The sequence below is a fragment of the Hypanus sabinus genome, chromosome 19 (assembly GCF_030144855.1).
Source record: "Hypanus sabinus isolate sHypSab1 chromosome 19, sHypSab1.hap1, whole genome shotgun sequence".
Classification (NCBI taxonomy): Eukaryota; Metazoa; Chordata; class Chondrichthyes; order Myliobatiformes; family Dasyatidae; genus Hypanus; species Hypanus sabinus.
Window position 1 is genome coordinate 73,816,472 of NC_082724.1, and position 14,740 is coordinate 73,831,211.

Below are 14,740 nucleotides of genomic sequence, written 5' to 3' on the forward strand. Positions count from 1 at the left end.
AATTCCAACTGTGGTCTGCACCCTGTGCAGACAATGTCAGTGTGTGCTGGCAATGCTAGAGCTCAAAAAGACAGAGCTGAGATGGCAACCAGAGTTTATTCACAAGAATTCCAACAGAACACTGGTGATTTGGCCAGGGAGATGCAACATTCTCAAAGCTAGGATCTGGCGATTAGAACTAATCCTGCTTAAGTATTACAAGTAACATGAGATCCCCAAGCCTATCAGCATAAACTTAACAAATTTAAGCAGAAAGCACCAGGAAACCACTTTACTAAGAACAAGTCACTTGAGAAAAAACACAAAAAAAATGCTAAACAATTAATGACTCATTAAACAACAATTAACCAATTCAGGTGCTGTTAAAAACCTGGGAATGCAGTGCTCTCCAGTGTTTCCAGAACTTTCTTTTTCTGTCAAGATTTGGATGAGAACTTGGAACTAATGGTATTCAGACTGAATCAGTACAAAACTAAGAAATAGCTATGAGATTTGTTGAAGGTGCTGAGTTCTAGTGACCTTCCTCCTCTGTATTCAGGCAATTATTTCCCAGCAATCCCAAGAAAGAGCAGACAGATGTTAGCAGTGGGTGAGACAGACTGTTTAATGGGTTCTGATCATCTCCACATATGAACTATCCTTTGGAATGCACACCATGTTTAACAAGAGAGACATAATATGCTTATTGAGCAGCACACACAAAATGCTGGAGGAAATCTGCAGGTCAGGCAAAGAAAATGATAAAAAGTCGATGTTTTGAAGTGAGACCCTCATCAGGACTGGAAAGGAAGGGGGAGGAATCCAGAATAAAAAGGCAGGGTGATGGGAAGGAGAACAGCTAGAAGATAATAGGTAAAGCCAGGTGGGTGGGAAAGGTAAATGGCTGGCTAGAAAGAATGTGAGAGGAGAGGAGAGTGGAGCACGGGAGAAAGGGAAGGAGGGCACCCATGGGGAGGTGATAGGCCAGTATGGGGAATGGAAGAAGAGGGGAGGGGGTAACTCAATAAGCAGAGTTTGTTTTGCCTTGTATAGAAACTCTACTTAGAGAAGCAAAATACTTTTTAAGTGTTAATAATAGTTGTGGTTGTTGATTTCTTGGAAGCTTGAAGTAATAAATTTTAAGCAACACACAAATTGCTGGAGGAACTCAGCAGGTCAGGCAGTATCTATAGAAATTAATAAACAATCTACGTTTTGGGCAGAGACCCTTCTTCAGGGCTGGAAAGGAAGGGGGAAGATGCCAGAATAAAAAAAAACTGTGGGAAGAGAGGAAGAAAGAGAAGCTAGAAGGTAACAGGTGAAGCAAGTGAGGGGAGAGGTAGGTGGGTGGAGGGGGAATGAAGTGAGAAAATTGGAGGTGATAGGGCTGACACCACCCTACACAAACCCCTTTCACAACCGTTTCCCCCCAACAAGCCCATTAAACGCAACAATCACCTCCCTCCCGCCTCCACCCCCACCCCAACACTGGTAAAATTCTGAGCAATTTCCTTCAACTCCCTCTGCCTGGACTTTCTTATCAGTCGTTTTCCAGCGGCACAGCGCGCCAGTTTACCATTAACCCTCCCTCCTGACACTTAGTGTCAATAACGACAGAGACTGACCCTCGGTCCCGGAATCAGCAGCGCGCTCTGTTTAAACCTCCGTCCCGTGGGGGCAATACCAGTGCACGAAGGTGAGCCTGTCGCTGCCCCCTAACACTTACCACACGCTCCCGTACGCCCCTGACCCTATCGGGTTGAGATCGGTGTATCTGACCAGTACTTCCCACACGGTCTTATTAACTTCTCGTCGGTGGAAGCCCTTCTTTACTGCAGTCCCCATTCGCCCGCGGTCAGGTAGCGCAATGCAAACTGCGGGCGAGGCTCACCTGCCCAGCTTCTCGCGATTGCGCATTTGGACTGGAGCGAACTGCGAACTGCAGAGCTGGCGTGCAATGTGTCGTCTCGGGACCGTTCCGCTCTGAACAGACCCCCAGGCCAGCCCCGGGTAACCAACGAGTCAATTCTGTCCGTACGTGGGAAAATCACTCGATATTATAACCAGAACCTCCACTATAGCCTGACGATTAGCATCAAAAAAGCTTCAGACTGAGTTAAAGTCATAGAGTGTTACAGTCCGGAAGCAGGATCCTCCGGCCAATTCCTCCACCCTGAACAAGTTGCCTATCTGAGCTGGTCCTATTTACCTTCACGTGGTACATGTCCCGGGAAGCCCATCTACATACTTGTCCAACTGTGTTTCAAATGTTGTAATTGTTCCCACCCTACTACTTTGGCAGTTTTTTCCATACACCCCTGCAATCTTCAGGTGAAAAACTTCCCCTCAGGTCCTCATTATATTTCTCACCCTCACTTCACACCATGCCTCTCTCTCCCCTACGCTGGTAAAAAGACTGGAACATTCACCTATACGTGCCCCTTGATTTTATACATCCAGTATGGTCACCTCTCTGACCCTTGTGCTCCACGGGGAAGAAATCCAGACTATCCAGTTTCAGATCATAACTAAAGCCTTCTGGTAATAACCTTGTGACTCTTCTCTGTACCTTTCAGGTTTAATGACATCCTTCCTACAGCCATGCTCCAAATGCATTTTATTAACATCTTCCACAGTGATGTCACAACACTTGTACTCAATGCCTTGACTCATGAAGCAATGAGTACAAGGGTTGGGGCATCATGTTGCAATTGATCTGTCAACTCTTGTCTTCATCATCTTGTTAACCTTCAGGGAATGATATTCTTGTCTCTCTGTTCCACAACACTCTCCAGGACTCCACCATTTACTATGCAAGGTTTAGCTTTTCAAAATGCAACACTTCACACTTGACTGAATTAAATTCAGCACAACATTCTGGGTGAAGGTCCCCTTCTTGTATTGTGTTCTAAATTGCATTTTCCCTCCCTTGCCTCACTGTCCCAGCTGATCTAGATTCTCTTATAATCTTAGATATAGTGTCCACTATATCACTAATTTCAGTGTCATCTGCAAGTTTTAAAAGACTAATTACTAAAGTGGAGAGAGAGAGAGGAAGCTAGTTCTGCCATTTATAGGAATGAACAATCGTATATTTGCTGGCTTTTCATAGGGATGTTCATAAATTGGATGCTCAAACTTGGGGACTGTCTGTAAAATACTTTCATCTCAACTCTCACTCATCCAGGCATGTTCTTTGCTGGTCACCATTCTTCCATGCAGTTTTTCAGCAAATCCACGGCTGCTTCATGACCCTTGACTGTAGGTCATATCCCAGGAAATAAATACAGTAAAACCCAAGGATTCTGCAAATGTTCAATATGTCAGGCAAGACCTATGAGTCAATGTTCTCATTCCACAGATGCTGCTTGACTTGCAGAGTGTTTGGCTTCAGATTTACAACATGGACAGGGTTTGGATTTCCCTTTGGGATTAAAGTGGTTCCCAGTCTAGTGAATGTGTAGATAATTTGATCAATGAATCAATTTAGTCTGCTTTGTAAGCAGGTGGTAAATTGGGTTTAAGGATGGATATCGGAGTGTTGATCTAGCCTGAGATTTTTACTTTCTGGTTCACCGGGTATACGGCCAGGGAAATCCAGCAGGTGGAGAACTGTGGCATCCCACTTAACTCAAGGTATAACTAAAGCTGTAAAATAGATGCACTTATGCACCTCCTACAGGAAAACTGCGGATTCCTCAAATGTCATTCAGTTTACTCAGATGATGTTAAGCCTCTGTTTGTTTGTGTGTGTGTGTGTGTGTGTGTGTGTGTGTGTGTGTGTGTGTGTGCGTGTACATATCTGTGCATGTGTGTCTGTGTGTTAGAGAGATCATGAAGAAATAATTTTTCCTTAAATGATACTTAGAAGCTTGTCAAGGAATGTTGCAAAGTGAAACACCATTTTCAATCTGCCAATTGCCAATTATTTCTCTCTTCACTGTCTTGCATACTTTATGCATAATATGTTTATATATAATGTTTTGTGTGCTGTGCTTGTGATACAGCTGTCAGTTTATCATTATGCCTGTACCTCACCACACTGAGCACATGAGAATAAATTCAACTTGACTTCAGTGACACATAATGCCCATGAAATGGGACACTGAGATTGACTAATCCAGTGGGTTGGGTAACCTTTTGTCATTGATACATTTATTCACTTATGTTCATTTTGAATAAATATAGATAAAGATATCATTTGGTTTCAGAACAAAATAGACAATTTGATTATTTTGCTTTTCATTTAACATGATGTAGTTTCAAGATGTCTTATAAAATTTCTTGTATTCTCCAAACCAATGTGACAGTGGGCTCCAAAACCAAAACATTGCAGATACTGAAAATATAAAATGAAAGAAAATACTGGAAATACTCAGCTTGTCATGCAATGTCAGAAGAGAAACCAAGTCAACATTTCAGGATTTGAGTTCAGGTGAAGGTTATCAACCTAGCACAGGTGCTGCCATGTTATGTATTTCCAACAGGGTCTGTTTTCTCTCAATTCTAATTGTTTTCTGCATCTTTTCCATTTCCTGTTGTGATGTCATTTAATTTCCTCTCATGACAGGACAAATGGTACATTCCAATAATCTTGTGTAATGTAAGTATCCTTAATTTCTTAATTAAGCCATGGCTCAAATTATTTCTTGTTTGAGTTCAGAAAAAATTAGAAGTGTTGTCTTCAACCCTTCAGTTAAATTTGAAGAAACTTGGAAACCATTTGTTCAATATTTTCATCTGAGCTAAACTGACTTTTCCTAAACCTTATTCTTATCATCTTTAATTATTTGGATAGAGGTGTGGAGTTATTGATGCTGCTGTGTATATTTGATATAATGCAATGGCCCATGTTGGATAGATTATTATTTTTTTTTTCCTTTTTTTTGAGGGGGTTCTTATTTTTTCCATTTTCTGTAACCACTATGAGTTTGGGAGGTTATTATATATGGATTATCAACTATTTGTATTTATACCTTAACCTATTAATTATGTACTCTCAAGCTCTTTGTACTCAATGTTTCATTTATGTTTGTTTAAAATCAATAAAAAGATTTAAAAGAAAAAGAAAAGAAGCCATGGCTTTAGCTTTACATAAGACACCAAGTTGAAAAACAAGGCAGAGAATTCTGAAGACTGACTCAATTTGCTCTCAGAAGATGGGTACACAAAATACACTCTGCGGCCTCTTTATTAGATAGAGGAGTAGAACCTGGTTTGGTCTTCTGCTGTTGTAGGTCAACCACTTCAACGGCTTGATGCGTTGTTCATTCAGAGATGCTCTTCTGCGCACCACTGCTGAAACACATGGTTATTCGGGTTACTGTTACCTTCCTGTTAGCTTAAATCAATCTGGCCATTATCCTCTGACCTCTCACGAATAAGGCATTTTTGATTACAAAACTGCTGCTCACTGGACGTTTCACTGGATGTTTTTTGCTCCATTCTCTGTAAACTCTCGAGACTGTTATGTGTGAAAATCCCAGGAGATCAGCAGTTTCTGAGATACGCAAACCTTCCCGGCTGGTGCCAACAATCATTCCACTCTCAAAGTCACTTAGATCACATTTCTTCCACATTCTGATTGCTCTGAAAAAGAACTGAACCTCTTGACCATGTCTGCATGCTTTTATACATTGAGTTACTGTCATATGATTGGCTAATTGGATATCGGCATTAACAAGCTGGTGTATAGATGTTCCTAATAAGTGGTTGGGATGGCTAAATCAAATCAGTTATGTATACAAGCCAGTCGGAGCTTTGACGTCTTTTATCAATGTACTGATAGATCATACTGTGGTAGTTAATGAAAACACACTCATTGCTTGGGATAATTGAGCGAGATAAATAAATCATGTGGCTAATTCAAATGGAAGAATGAAACTTAAGTGGAATGTCATAAGATCTCCAGATAGCGGAGAGGATATATGACAGACACCACTATATTGGCAACATAGGTAAATTATGGGATCAATGCTCCAGAGTCATGAGGTCAAATTTCACTTTGGCATCAGGGGAATATAAATTCTGTTATTTAAATAAAACTGGAATCAAGGAATAATGTAATCATGCAATAGCAGTAAAATCCATCTTGTTTACAAATGCTGGCCTTACCCAGTCGAGCCTTATGACTCTCAGTGCTGTTAATTCTTAACTGTCCTTTGAAAGGGCTCAGCAAACAATTCACTTCAGGAGCAACGAGAGATAAGCAGAGAGACATTATATGGACTCTATTCTCTACTTTAGAAGACCTTGACCTTGCAGATGACTTCGCATTACAATCACATACACACCAGCACATGCAAGAGAAAACTCGGTGCCTATGTACTTTTAGTGAACAGATTGGACTCAGGGACAGCCAGAGAAAGACTGAGACCGTGACCCTCAATATAGAGTTTTCTCCTCCTGCCAAGGCGTACGGCATCAACTTACCTGGCAGATTCACCCACCTGGGCAGCATCATTCGGCAAAATGGAGGGACGAAGGGCAACATCCAGTGCAGACTCAGTAAATCTAGAAACATCTTCAGATCAATGAGCAACATATGGAAATCAACCAAGTGCAGTGTCCACACCAAGGTGAGGCTGTACCAGAGCTGTGTTCTGTCTATACTCTTGTGCGGGTCAGAATGCTGGTGCACGACAGAGAACAACTGTACCAAGCTGTTGTCTTTCCACACCCTTCAGAAGGTCCTTTGTACTTTCCGGTCAAGAAAGTTCTCCTCAGTGTTACCAAGAAGACATAGCCACAATCATCACGAGTGTAACCCCCTGGGTCGCCTCAGGCTCGCTCAGCTCGTTCTCGTCTAGGGGGAGCAGCCTTCAGCCCCGCCAAACTGGGTAATCAGCTGGTGTGGATGCTGTGGGATGTCCCCACCTCGCCCAAAAACAGACAGTACACCATATGCGATTAAATGAGTACAATTTATAAAGGTTACTATAACTAAGTGATTAATAATGATACAGTATATATGAAGAAAAAAAATAAAGAAAAGGCGCCAAACTTATCAAAGTCCAAACCACTTCGTGCAGAACTGTTGGAGCTCAATTACTGAAATCTTCTGGCCACCATTCGATCCCCTCCGAACTCCTCGACTCGCAGCTCAGGACCCTCCGAACTCCTCGACTCACAGCTCAGGATCATCCAAAGTGGTCAACCAAGCACTTCATCTCCTCTCCTCAGAGTACCTCCTGGCCTTGGACCCCCGCTTGGGGTCTGTTCCTCGCTCAGCTTACAGCATTGCATCCTCTCTCTCTCAACCCCTCGCGCCGATTTCCCCAAAAGCCCGCCAACAATAGCTTACAGACTCAGAAGAAAGAACAACATTAATCCCAATTGGTTAACAAAGGAATACAATTCTCGTTATCAGTAAATTTTAACCCAAACAAGCTTCCAGCACTTTCTTGTAACAATGAAGCATTCCTGCTTTTAACAAAACAAAGAAGCCATTTTCGATTACATACACAGTAACAAAGAAAAAAAAGAAACCCCCTTTACATGAGGAAAAGTTGGAGATGGATTGGGCAGCTTGATGAGAAGAGAGCCAGCACTTCATTGGATCCCTGAAGGGTGGGGGACACACAGGAGACCAAAGACAACTTGGCACCCTACCATAGAGGCTGAAATGAAGACCCTGAACCACATCTGGGGTACAATAGAGAAGATGACCATGGACAGATAGAGATAAAGGACTTTCATTGCTACCCTAAACTCCAGTAACTAACTCACTAATCACAGGACAATTTACAATAACCAATTAACCTACTAACTGATACAAATTTGGAAATGCGAGGGAACTGTAGCACTCAGAGGAAACCCACAAGTTCACAGGCAGGCTATAGAGATGGTGTGGGAATTGAACTCAGAACTCCGATACCTCAAACTGTAACAGCGTTGCACTAACCACTGCTATACTATGGCAGCCAGGCAATTGTAACCACTACTATACTATGTATATTAAAAAAGTTAAAAGCTTATGTCAAAAAGCCGAAGAAGAATGTTTAAACCAGGAATGCGAGCAACTGGAAAGAATCCCTATTATTGATCCAAAAAGGTTACATCAACAAATCAAGAATATCACTGGTAAAAAGCTCCTCTGTTCTTCAGGTGGATGTTTGAAAGCAAAGGTCAGTACCATTATCATGGAGAAAGATGAGATTATGAACAGATGGACTGAGTATATTCAGGAATTGTTTGAAGACGATCGAGGCGAAAAACCAGAAGTAAGAAGAACATTGAAGGTCCAAGTATTTTAAAATCTGACGTTCGTAATGCAATAAATAAGATGAAGAAAGGAAAGGCAGCGGATCCTGATGAATTAATAATAGAACAAATTATCGCCCTTGAAGATTATGGAATTGAAAAACTTACTGATTTAATCAATGATATTTATGAGACTAGAATAATACCAGAAGAGATGAAAAAATCAGTACTTATCACTCTTCCTAAGAAACCTGGAGCAATAGAATGTGAATTACATAGGACCATAAGTTTAATGAGTCATATCACCAAGATACTTCCAAGAATTTTGATGACAAGAGCTAAAAGTAAGATACAGGCAGAAATAGGTAAAGAACAATGTGGTTTTGTGAAAGACAAAGGTACAAGAAACACGATATTGATGTTAAGGATACTATCAGAACAAGCTATTCAAGTGCAAAAAGATTTGTTTGTTTTATCGACTACACAAGATAAAATGAAGCACAATAAGTTATTTGAAATATTACAGGAAATTCTAGATCTAGATTCGAAAGACCTCCGCCTAATCAGAAATCTGTACCGGGAACAAACTGCCACTGTAAGGATAGATGGAGAAGTGAGTCAGTTTACAAAAATCAAGAGAGGCGTTAGACAAAGGTATGTTTTCTCCCTGATTTGTTTAAGGTGTACAGTGAAACAATATTACAAAAAAATAAGAGGAATCTTGGGAATCAAAGTTGGAGGTGAAAACATCAATAATTTCAGATATGCAGATGACACTGTTAATTGCAAGTATGGAGGAAGGACTACAAAACTTGATATATGTACGGTATAGGACTATTATATGGGACTACTTTATGTTTTAGTAACACGTTGAATGCGCTATTAGGCATATATTGATCATGCGTTATTAGGCGCATATTGATCTGTGTGTGTGTGTGTGTGTGTGTGTGTGTGTGTTGAGTTCGGATTCTGCCAGTAAAGAAACATGAAACAGCTCCCGTTCCAGCGTTTTTATTAATAGCATTGTTGTGTAACCAGGCCACATACAAAACAAATAGGCAATGAGGTTAATGAACCTACAGTGCATCAGAACGCCATGTTTTAATTGATAATGATTTTGATAATGATAATGATTTGATAAAGACACGTGGAAGAAGAGCACAAGGAACAAGCCAAGGAGCAGGAGAAGGAGGCAGAGTGAGGCTGCGAGTCCGAAAGGAAGCAGGAGCGCAGCTGGGGTCAGGAACGTTGGAAGACCAAGGGACACAGTTGGAGCCGCAGCACATCCAGGCAAGACCACAGCCGGCGCTGACCCCCAGGGACTGAGGGTCTGCCTGCCCCAGAAGGGAGATAAAACAGAGGGAACACACACACATCTAGACAGAGTGCGCTTGCGGCACTAGCAGAACGGTCACTGGAGTCAAAAAGAAAACAAGGGGAAAATGGGGCCAAATTAACATAACAAAGATGACGATGATTGGAACCATTACAGCATTTTATAGTGGCATTGAAGACTTACATTGAGAGAGTGGAGTTATATTGTGAGGCCAATGGTGTTAATGATGCAAAGAAAGCCAGCGTCTTACTCAGTATTATGGGAGCAAAATCATAGGGGCTGCTACAGAGCTTGTTAACCCCTGAAAAGCCAGCTGACAAAATGTTCAAGCAAACAGTAGACACTCTCCAACAGCTGGGTCATTGCTAGAAGATTTAAATTTCAAAATCGGAATCAGAGCAAAAATGAAAGCATTTCTGAATATTGTGCTGAATTGTGCAAATTATCAGAACATTGTCAGTTTGGAGCTGGTCTATCAAATGCATTGAGGGACAGGTTAGTGTGTGGCATGCACTGTGAAACCACACAGAAGAAGCTCCTGGGTGCAAAAGACCTTACATTAGAGAAGGCGCTGATCATTGCAATATCAACAGAAACAGCAGCACGGGATGCTTCAGAGGTACAACAAAAATCTCTGGAATATGCCATAAATAAAATATCACTGAATAAAAATGAAGGAAAGAGATGTTACTGTTGTGGGAACAGGTCACGTGACCCTGAGGACTGTGGTTTCAAGACAAAGAATGCAGAAACTGTGACAAACAGGGCCACATTGGCAGAGTATGCAAAGCTAGTAAACAGCAGAAAAAGGACAAAACACAGAGAAACAAGAAACCCCAGAAAGGAAAACACAACAATGTACACAAAATGAAAGAAAGCAGTTCTGATGAAAATGACTCAGACAAAAGTGAATTGTCTTGTCTGCCACTTCACAGCGTGAAAGAGACAGATGATCGAAGAATAATATGGATCACTCCACATGTGGCAGGCATGAGACTGAAAATGGAATTGGACACAGGCTCAGCTTTAACAGTGATCTCTGTACATGACTACAAACAACTGTTTTCTCAAATACCTCTGAAATGAACTAAAGACTTAAACAGGACAGAGTGCATCCCGAAGGTAAAATTAAAGTGACAGTGACCTGTGGAGACAAAACACAGCAGCTGAACCTCTACGTACTGAAAAATGGAGGACCACTGTTGCTGGGGCATGAATGGTTCAGGAAGATCCAGTTGGATTGGCACACCAGCAAGGCACTAGATATGTCAACAAAGGAGGGCAGCTTGGCGGGGAAGATGTCTGCAGCTCTCCTCTCTCCCATTGTCTACTATTCCAATGACAAGTAGGAACTAGACAGCTTCAACGATGAGGACGAACGCAGTATCTGTGGCTGCGACTCGGATGAAGATACAGAGGATGCAAGGGAGACAGATATTGTCAATAAGCAGGATGATGAAGACTACCTGGAAGTAAAAGAGCAGATGTACCAGGAGAACTTGACATCTCTCAAAAAACAGCTACAGCAGTCACAGGAAGGCACTTTGCAGGAGTACCAGAAAAGGATGAAGAAACTAGATCAACAATACAAGGAAAGAATATGAAATGCAGAGCTTTTTCTGCAACTGGAGACAGAACAAGTGGAAAGGAATTATATTAAAGAGAAGAAAGCAGCAGTGAAGCGATTAGAAGATAAAAGAATGAGTTAGAAGAAAAGAAAAATTTGATTGAGAATGAGAACAATGGAACTCACAGGAGATTCTATAGAGATAAAGCCAATAATGACTAGGAAGCTAAGGAAGAGACCTAATGACCCTGTTCCAATTACAGACAAAAGACGAAAACCTGCACCTGCGCAGTTAAATTACATTTGTACTTGTTAACAGATGAACAGATAATGGAAGATCTGCGAATTCTCAATAAGCTTAAATCTCCAAAAAGGCCAGCATCTCCATCTTCTGAGCATCTTCCCAGCAGTCCTGCTGAATCACCAGCACAAAGGTATGAAACACGAGTAGAAGAAGTAAAGTTATATTATGGTAAGAGATAGTATCACAAAGGTCGGGCTATCTGTTTGGAATCTAAGGAGAATACGAAGATTGGCCATGTAATTAGCTCAGTTGGGTAAGGGAGACAGGTGACAGCACAAAGATGCGTTTATATCTAGGACTGCTGCACAGAGGAGTCTGCATTATACAGATGCGATCTGCTGCCTAGAACTCTCAGCAAGTTGGAGGCGCACATCGTCTTAACTCCCTACGCTCAGAGGTCAACTTCTCATGGCTTTTATATGGAAATCCGTTATTCGGGGAGGCAGAGAGGACCCCCCCCCCCCGAGACTTGAGTTATAAATGGGTCTTAGACCAAAAGTAAACAAAAAGGACTTGTCATAATTTGATATTATTATGTTACTTTGTTATAATTTGATATTATTAAGTTACTAAGTAAACAAATGGTAGGCATTTGTATGTTAAGGGTAAACATATTTGTTTAGCATAGTGCCCCAGTAAAAAAAAACAGTTAACACACTATTAAAATAAAAGGGGAGGAGTGTACTGTATAGCCTACGGTATAATAAGGGACTACTTTATGTTTTAGTAACACGTCGTTGAATGCGCTATTAGGCGCATATTGAGCATGCGTTATTAGGCGAGTATTGATCTTTACATGTGTGCCAAGTTCAGTTTCCGCCAGGAAAAAACCATGAACCTTAGCTCCCGTCTCCAGCATTTTTATTAACAGCATTGTTGTGTAACCAGGCCACATACACAACAATATAGTTGTTGAAGAAAGTGCAAAAATCGGTCTATCTATCAATTGCAAAAAGACAGAATGTATGGTGATATCCAAAAAGAAGGAGAATCCTATCTAGAGGCTGAGAATAAATGGGGAAGACATAAAACAAGTGCAGAACTTTTGCTACTTAGGAAGCTGGGTGACATCAGATGGCAGGTGTGAAATGGACATCAAATTAAGAATAGGGATGGCAAAAGACACTTTTACAAGAATGAAGAATACACTGACCAATACTGAACTAGGCATGACAACCCACCTCAGAGTACTGAAATGTTACACTTATCCAGTTGTTAAATGGTTCAGAATGTTGGACAATATCTAGTAACATGAGGAAGTGATTTGAAGCAGCAGAGATGTGGTTTCTGAGGATGATGCAAAGAATATCATGGATGAAACGAATATCTAATGAGGATGTCATGAACAGAGCAAGCACAAAAAGAGAAATAACATATGAGATCATGAAAAGGCAACGTAACTTCACTGGACATGTGATTAGGAAAGAGGAGTTAGAATGCAGGGTAATTATGGGAAAGATTGAAGGGAAGAAAGCAAGAGGAAGGCAAAGACAATTGATGATGGAGACGGCAGCCAGAGAACTGGAAATGAATACCAATGAATTGATCCACTTGACCCGAAACAGGAGTGTGTGGGCCATGGCAGTCGAAGCTGAAACTGGGCATGGCACCTGATGATGATGACTATACTACGGCAGCCAAGCAATTGTTTTGGTTGTTATAGACAAGGTGTGGCATTGAACCATGTGTGGAGATTTTGGAAAGGGTCTAAAAACTTGGTGAATAACCCACAGAATACAAGGACTTCCCTTTAGATCAGAGATGAGGAAGATTTTCTTGAACTAGAATGTGGTGAATCTGTGGAATTCATGTCCCAGATGACTGTGGAGGCTAAATACTTGGGTGTATAATGGGTATATTTAAAGCAGAGGTTGATAGGTTCCTGATTAATAAGTTGTCAAAAGTTACGGAGAGAAGGCAGGAGAATGGGGTTGAGAGGGTTAATAAATCAACTATGATGGAATGGTGCAACAGACTTGATGGGCTGAATGGCCTAATTCTGCTCCTATGTCTTATGTTTTTATGGTCTTAAGAGAGACAATTTTCAATTAAGAGAGATGAGGTGTTTGAAATTCCAGATGCTAGGCCTCAAAGAACTAAAAGACCATAAGACATAGGAGCAGAATTAGGCCATTTGGCCCATCGAGTCTGCTCCACCATTCAATCACGACTGATTCTTTTTTCCCCTTCTCAAAGACTTATGACTCAGTATTATTTTTAATTGCACAGTTTGTCTTTTTTGTGCAATAGTTGTTTGTCAGTCTTTGTGTATGAATAGCTTTTCATAAAATTCTATTACGTACCTGTGTGTACCTGGAAAGTAAGTCTAATTTGAACTTTGAATGTTGGATCTCACTTAAGGCCAGAATGGTGGACTGAGGAACACCTCCATTCCTGCATCTGAATGAGAAAGAGAAGAATTATAAAATTAACAAGGCACTGATAGGAACCCATCTCTGTTTGCCAGGATTGAAACGTTTAACACTAGAGGGCATGTGTTTAAAGTGAGAGGAGGTACGTTCAAAGGGGATGCGCTGGGCAAGTTTTTACGCAGAGAGCAGTGGATGTCTGGAATGTGCTGCCAGGAGTGGTGGTCGAGGCAAGTACACTTAATAGACTCTTAGGCAGGCATTTAATTGGTAGGTTAATTGGTTTGGCAGAGCACTATGGGCTGAATCGTCCGTGCCTGTGCAGTATATGTTCTACTTTCTCAGAGACTTTTAACTGGACAATGCTACAATGGAAAAAGGGGACTTGAGCCAAAAGGGATAGCTGTCAACTTTTTCTTCTTCCTTTTGAGGAATGGCTGGATGTCAGACAAGTACTTAGGTCTTATGGCACAACTGGACGCAGGTTCTCACCATGCAAAATATTGTGCGTCTTCTGTCATGAATAACACTTCAAACCTGGAACGGATTGCGCGGCTGCATTTTCTCTGCCAAATTAATTACACAATGAGTGTATTTTCATAAACCACTACAGGTCAATCTATCAGCAGATTGACTCAAACTTCGAAAAGTTCCTGGAGTGTAACAACAATATGATAACGCAGTTAGTTATGCTCCAGGCAACCCAGTGTTTTTACTCTGTAATCTCAGAATAAACTCTTTTAATCCAGATCAAAGAAAGATAAAGGACGTGATTTCTTGAATGAATTTGCTTTAGGTTCACACTAGATGGCAGTACAGGAGCAGAGTATAAACTAATAGTCACAGGGCAGCATTATTCCTTGCTGTATTACGGCATGGAAATCTAAGGTATAAAACTTAAGGAATAAAGAAGAGACGCTTTTAGGGTAGAACATTTTTTTAAAATGGAGAACTGGAAGCAGTTGTAGGCCATTCAGCTCCTT

At 41.1% G+C, this 14,740-nt stretch overlaps 1 protein-coding gene across 2 annotated transcripts in view; it reads right to left on the reverse strand.

The window, feature by feature from the left end:
* Positions 1 to 1,931, reverse strand: part of zgc:171775 (STKc_p38 domain-containing protein) — a 39,043-nt gene extending 37,112 nt beyond the window's left edge. The window contains exon 1 of one of the 2 annotated variants that reach the window (XM_059944750.1): positions 1,706 to 1,931. In XM_059944750.1, coding sequence (XP_059800733.1) covers positions 1,706 to 1,824 — 119 coding nt within the window. In that variant the 5' untranslated portion in view covers positions 1,825 to 1,931. The remainder of the gene's footprint in view (positions 1 to 1,705) is intronic. The other variant, XM_059944749.1, reaches the window with a different exon arrangement.
* Between the last annotated feature and the right edge of the window lie 12,809 nt (positions 1,932 to 14,740).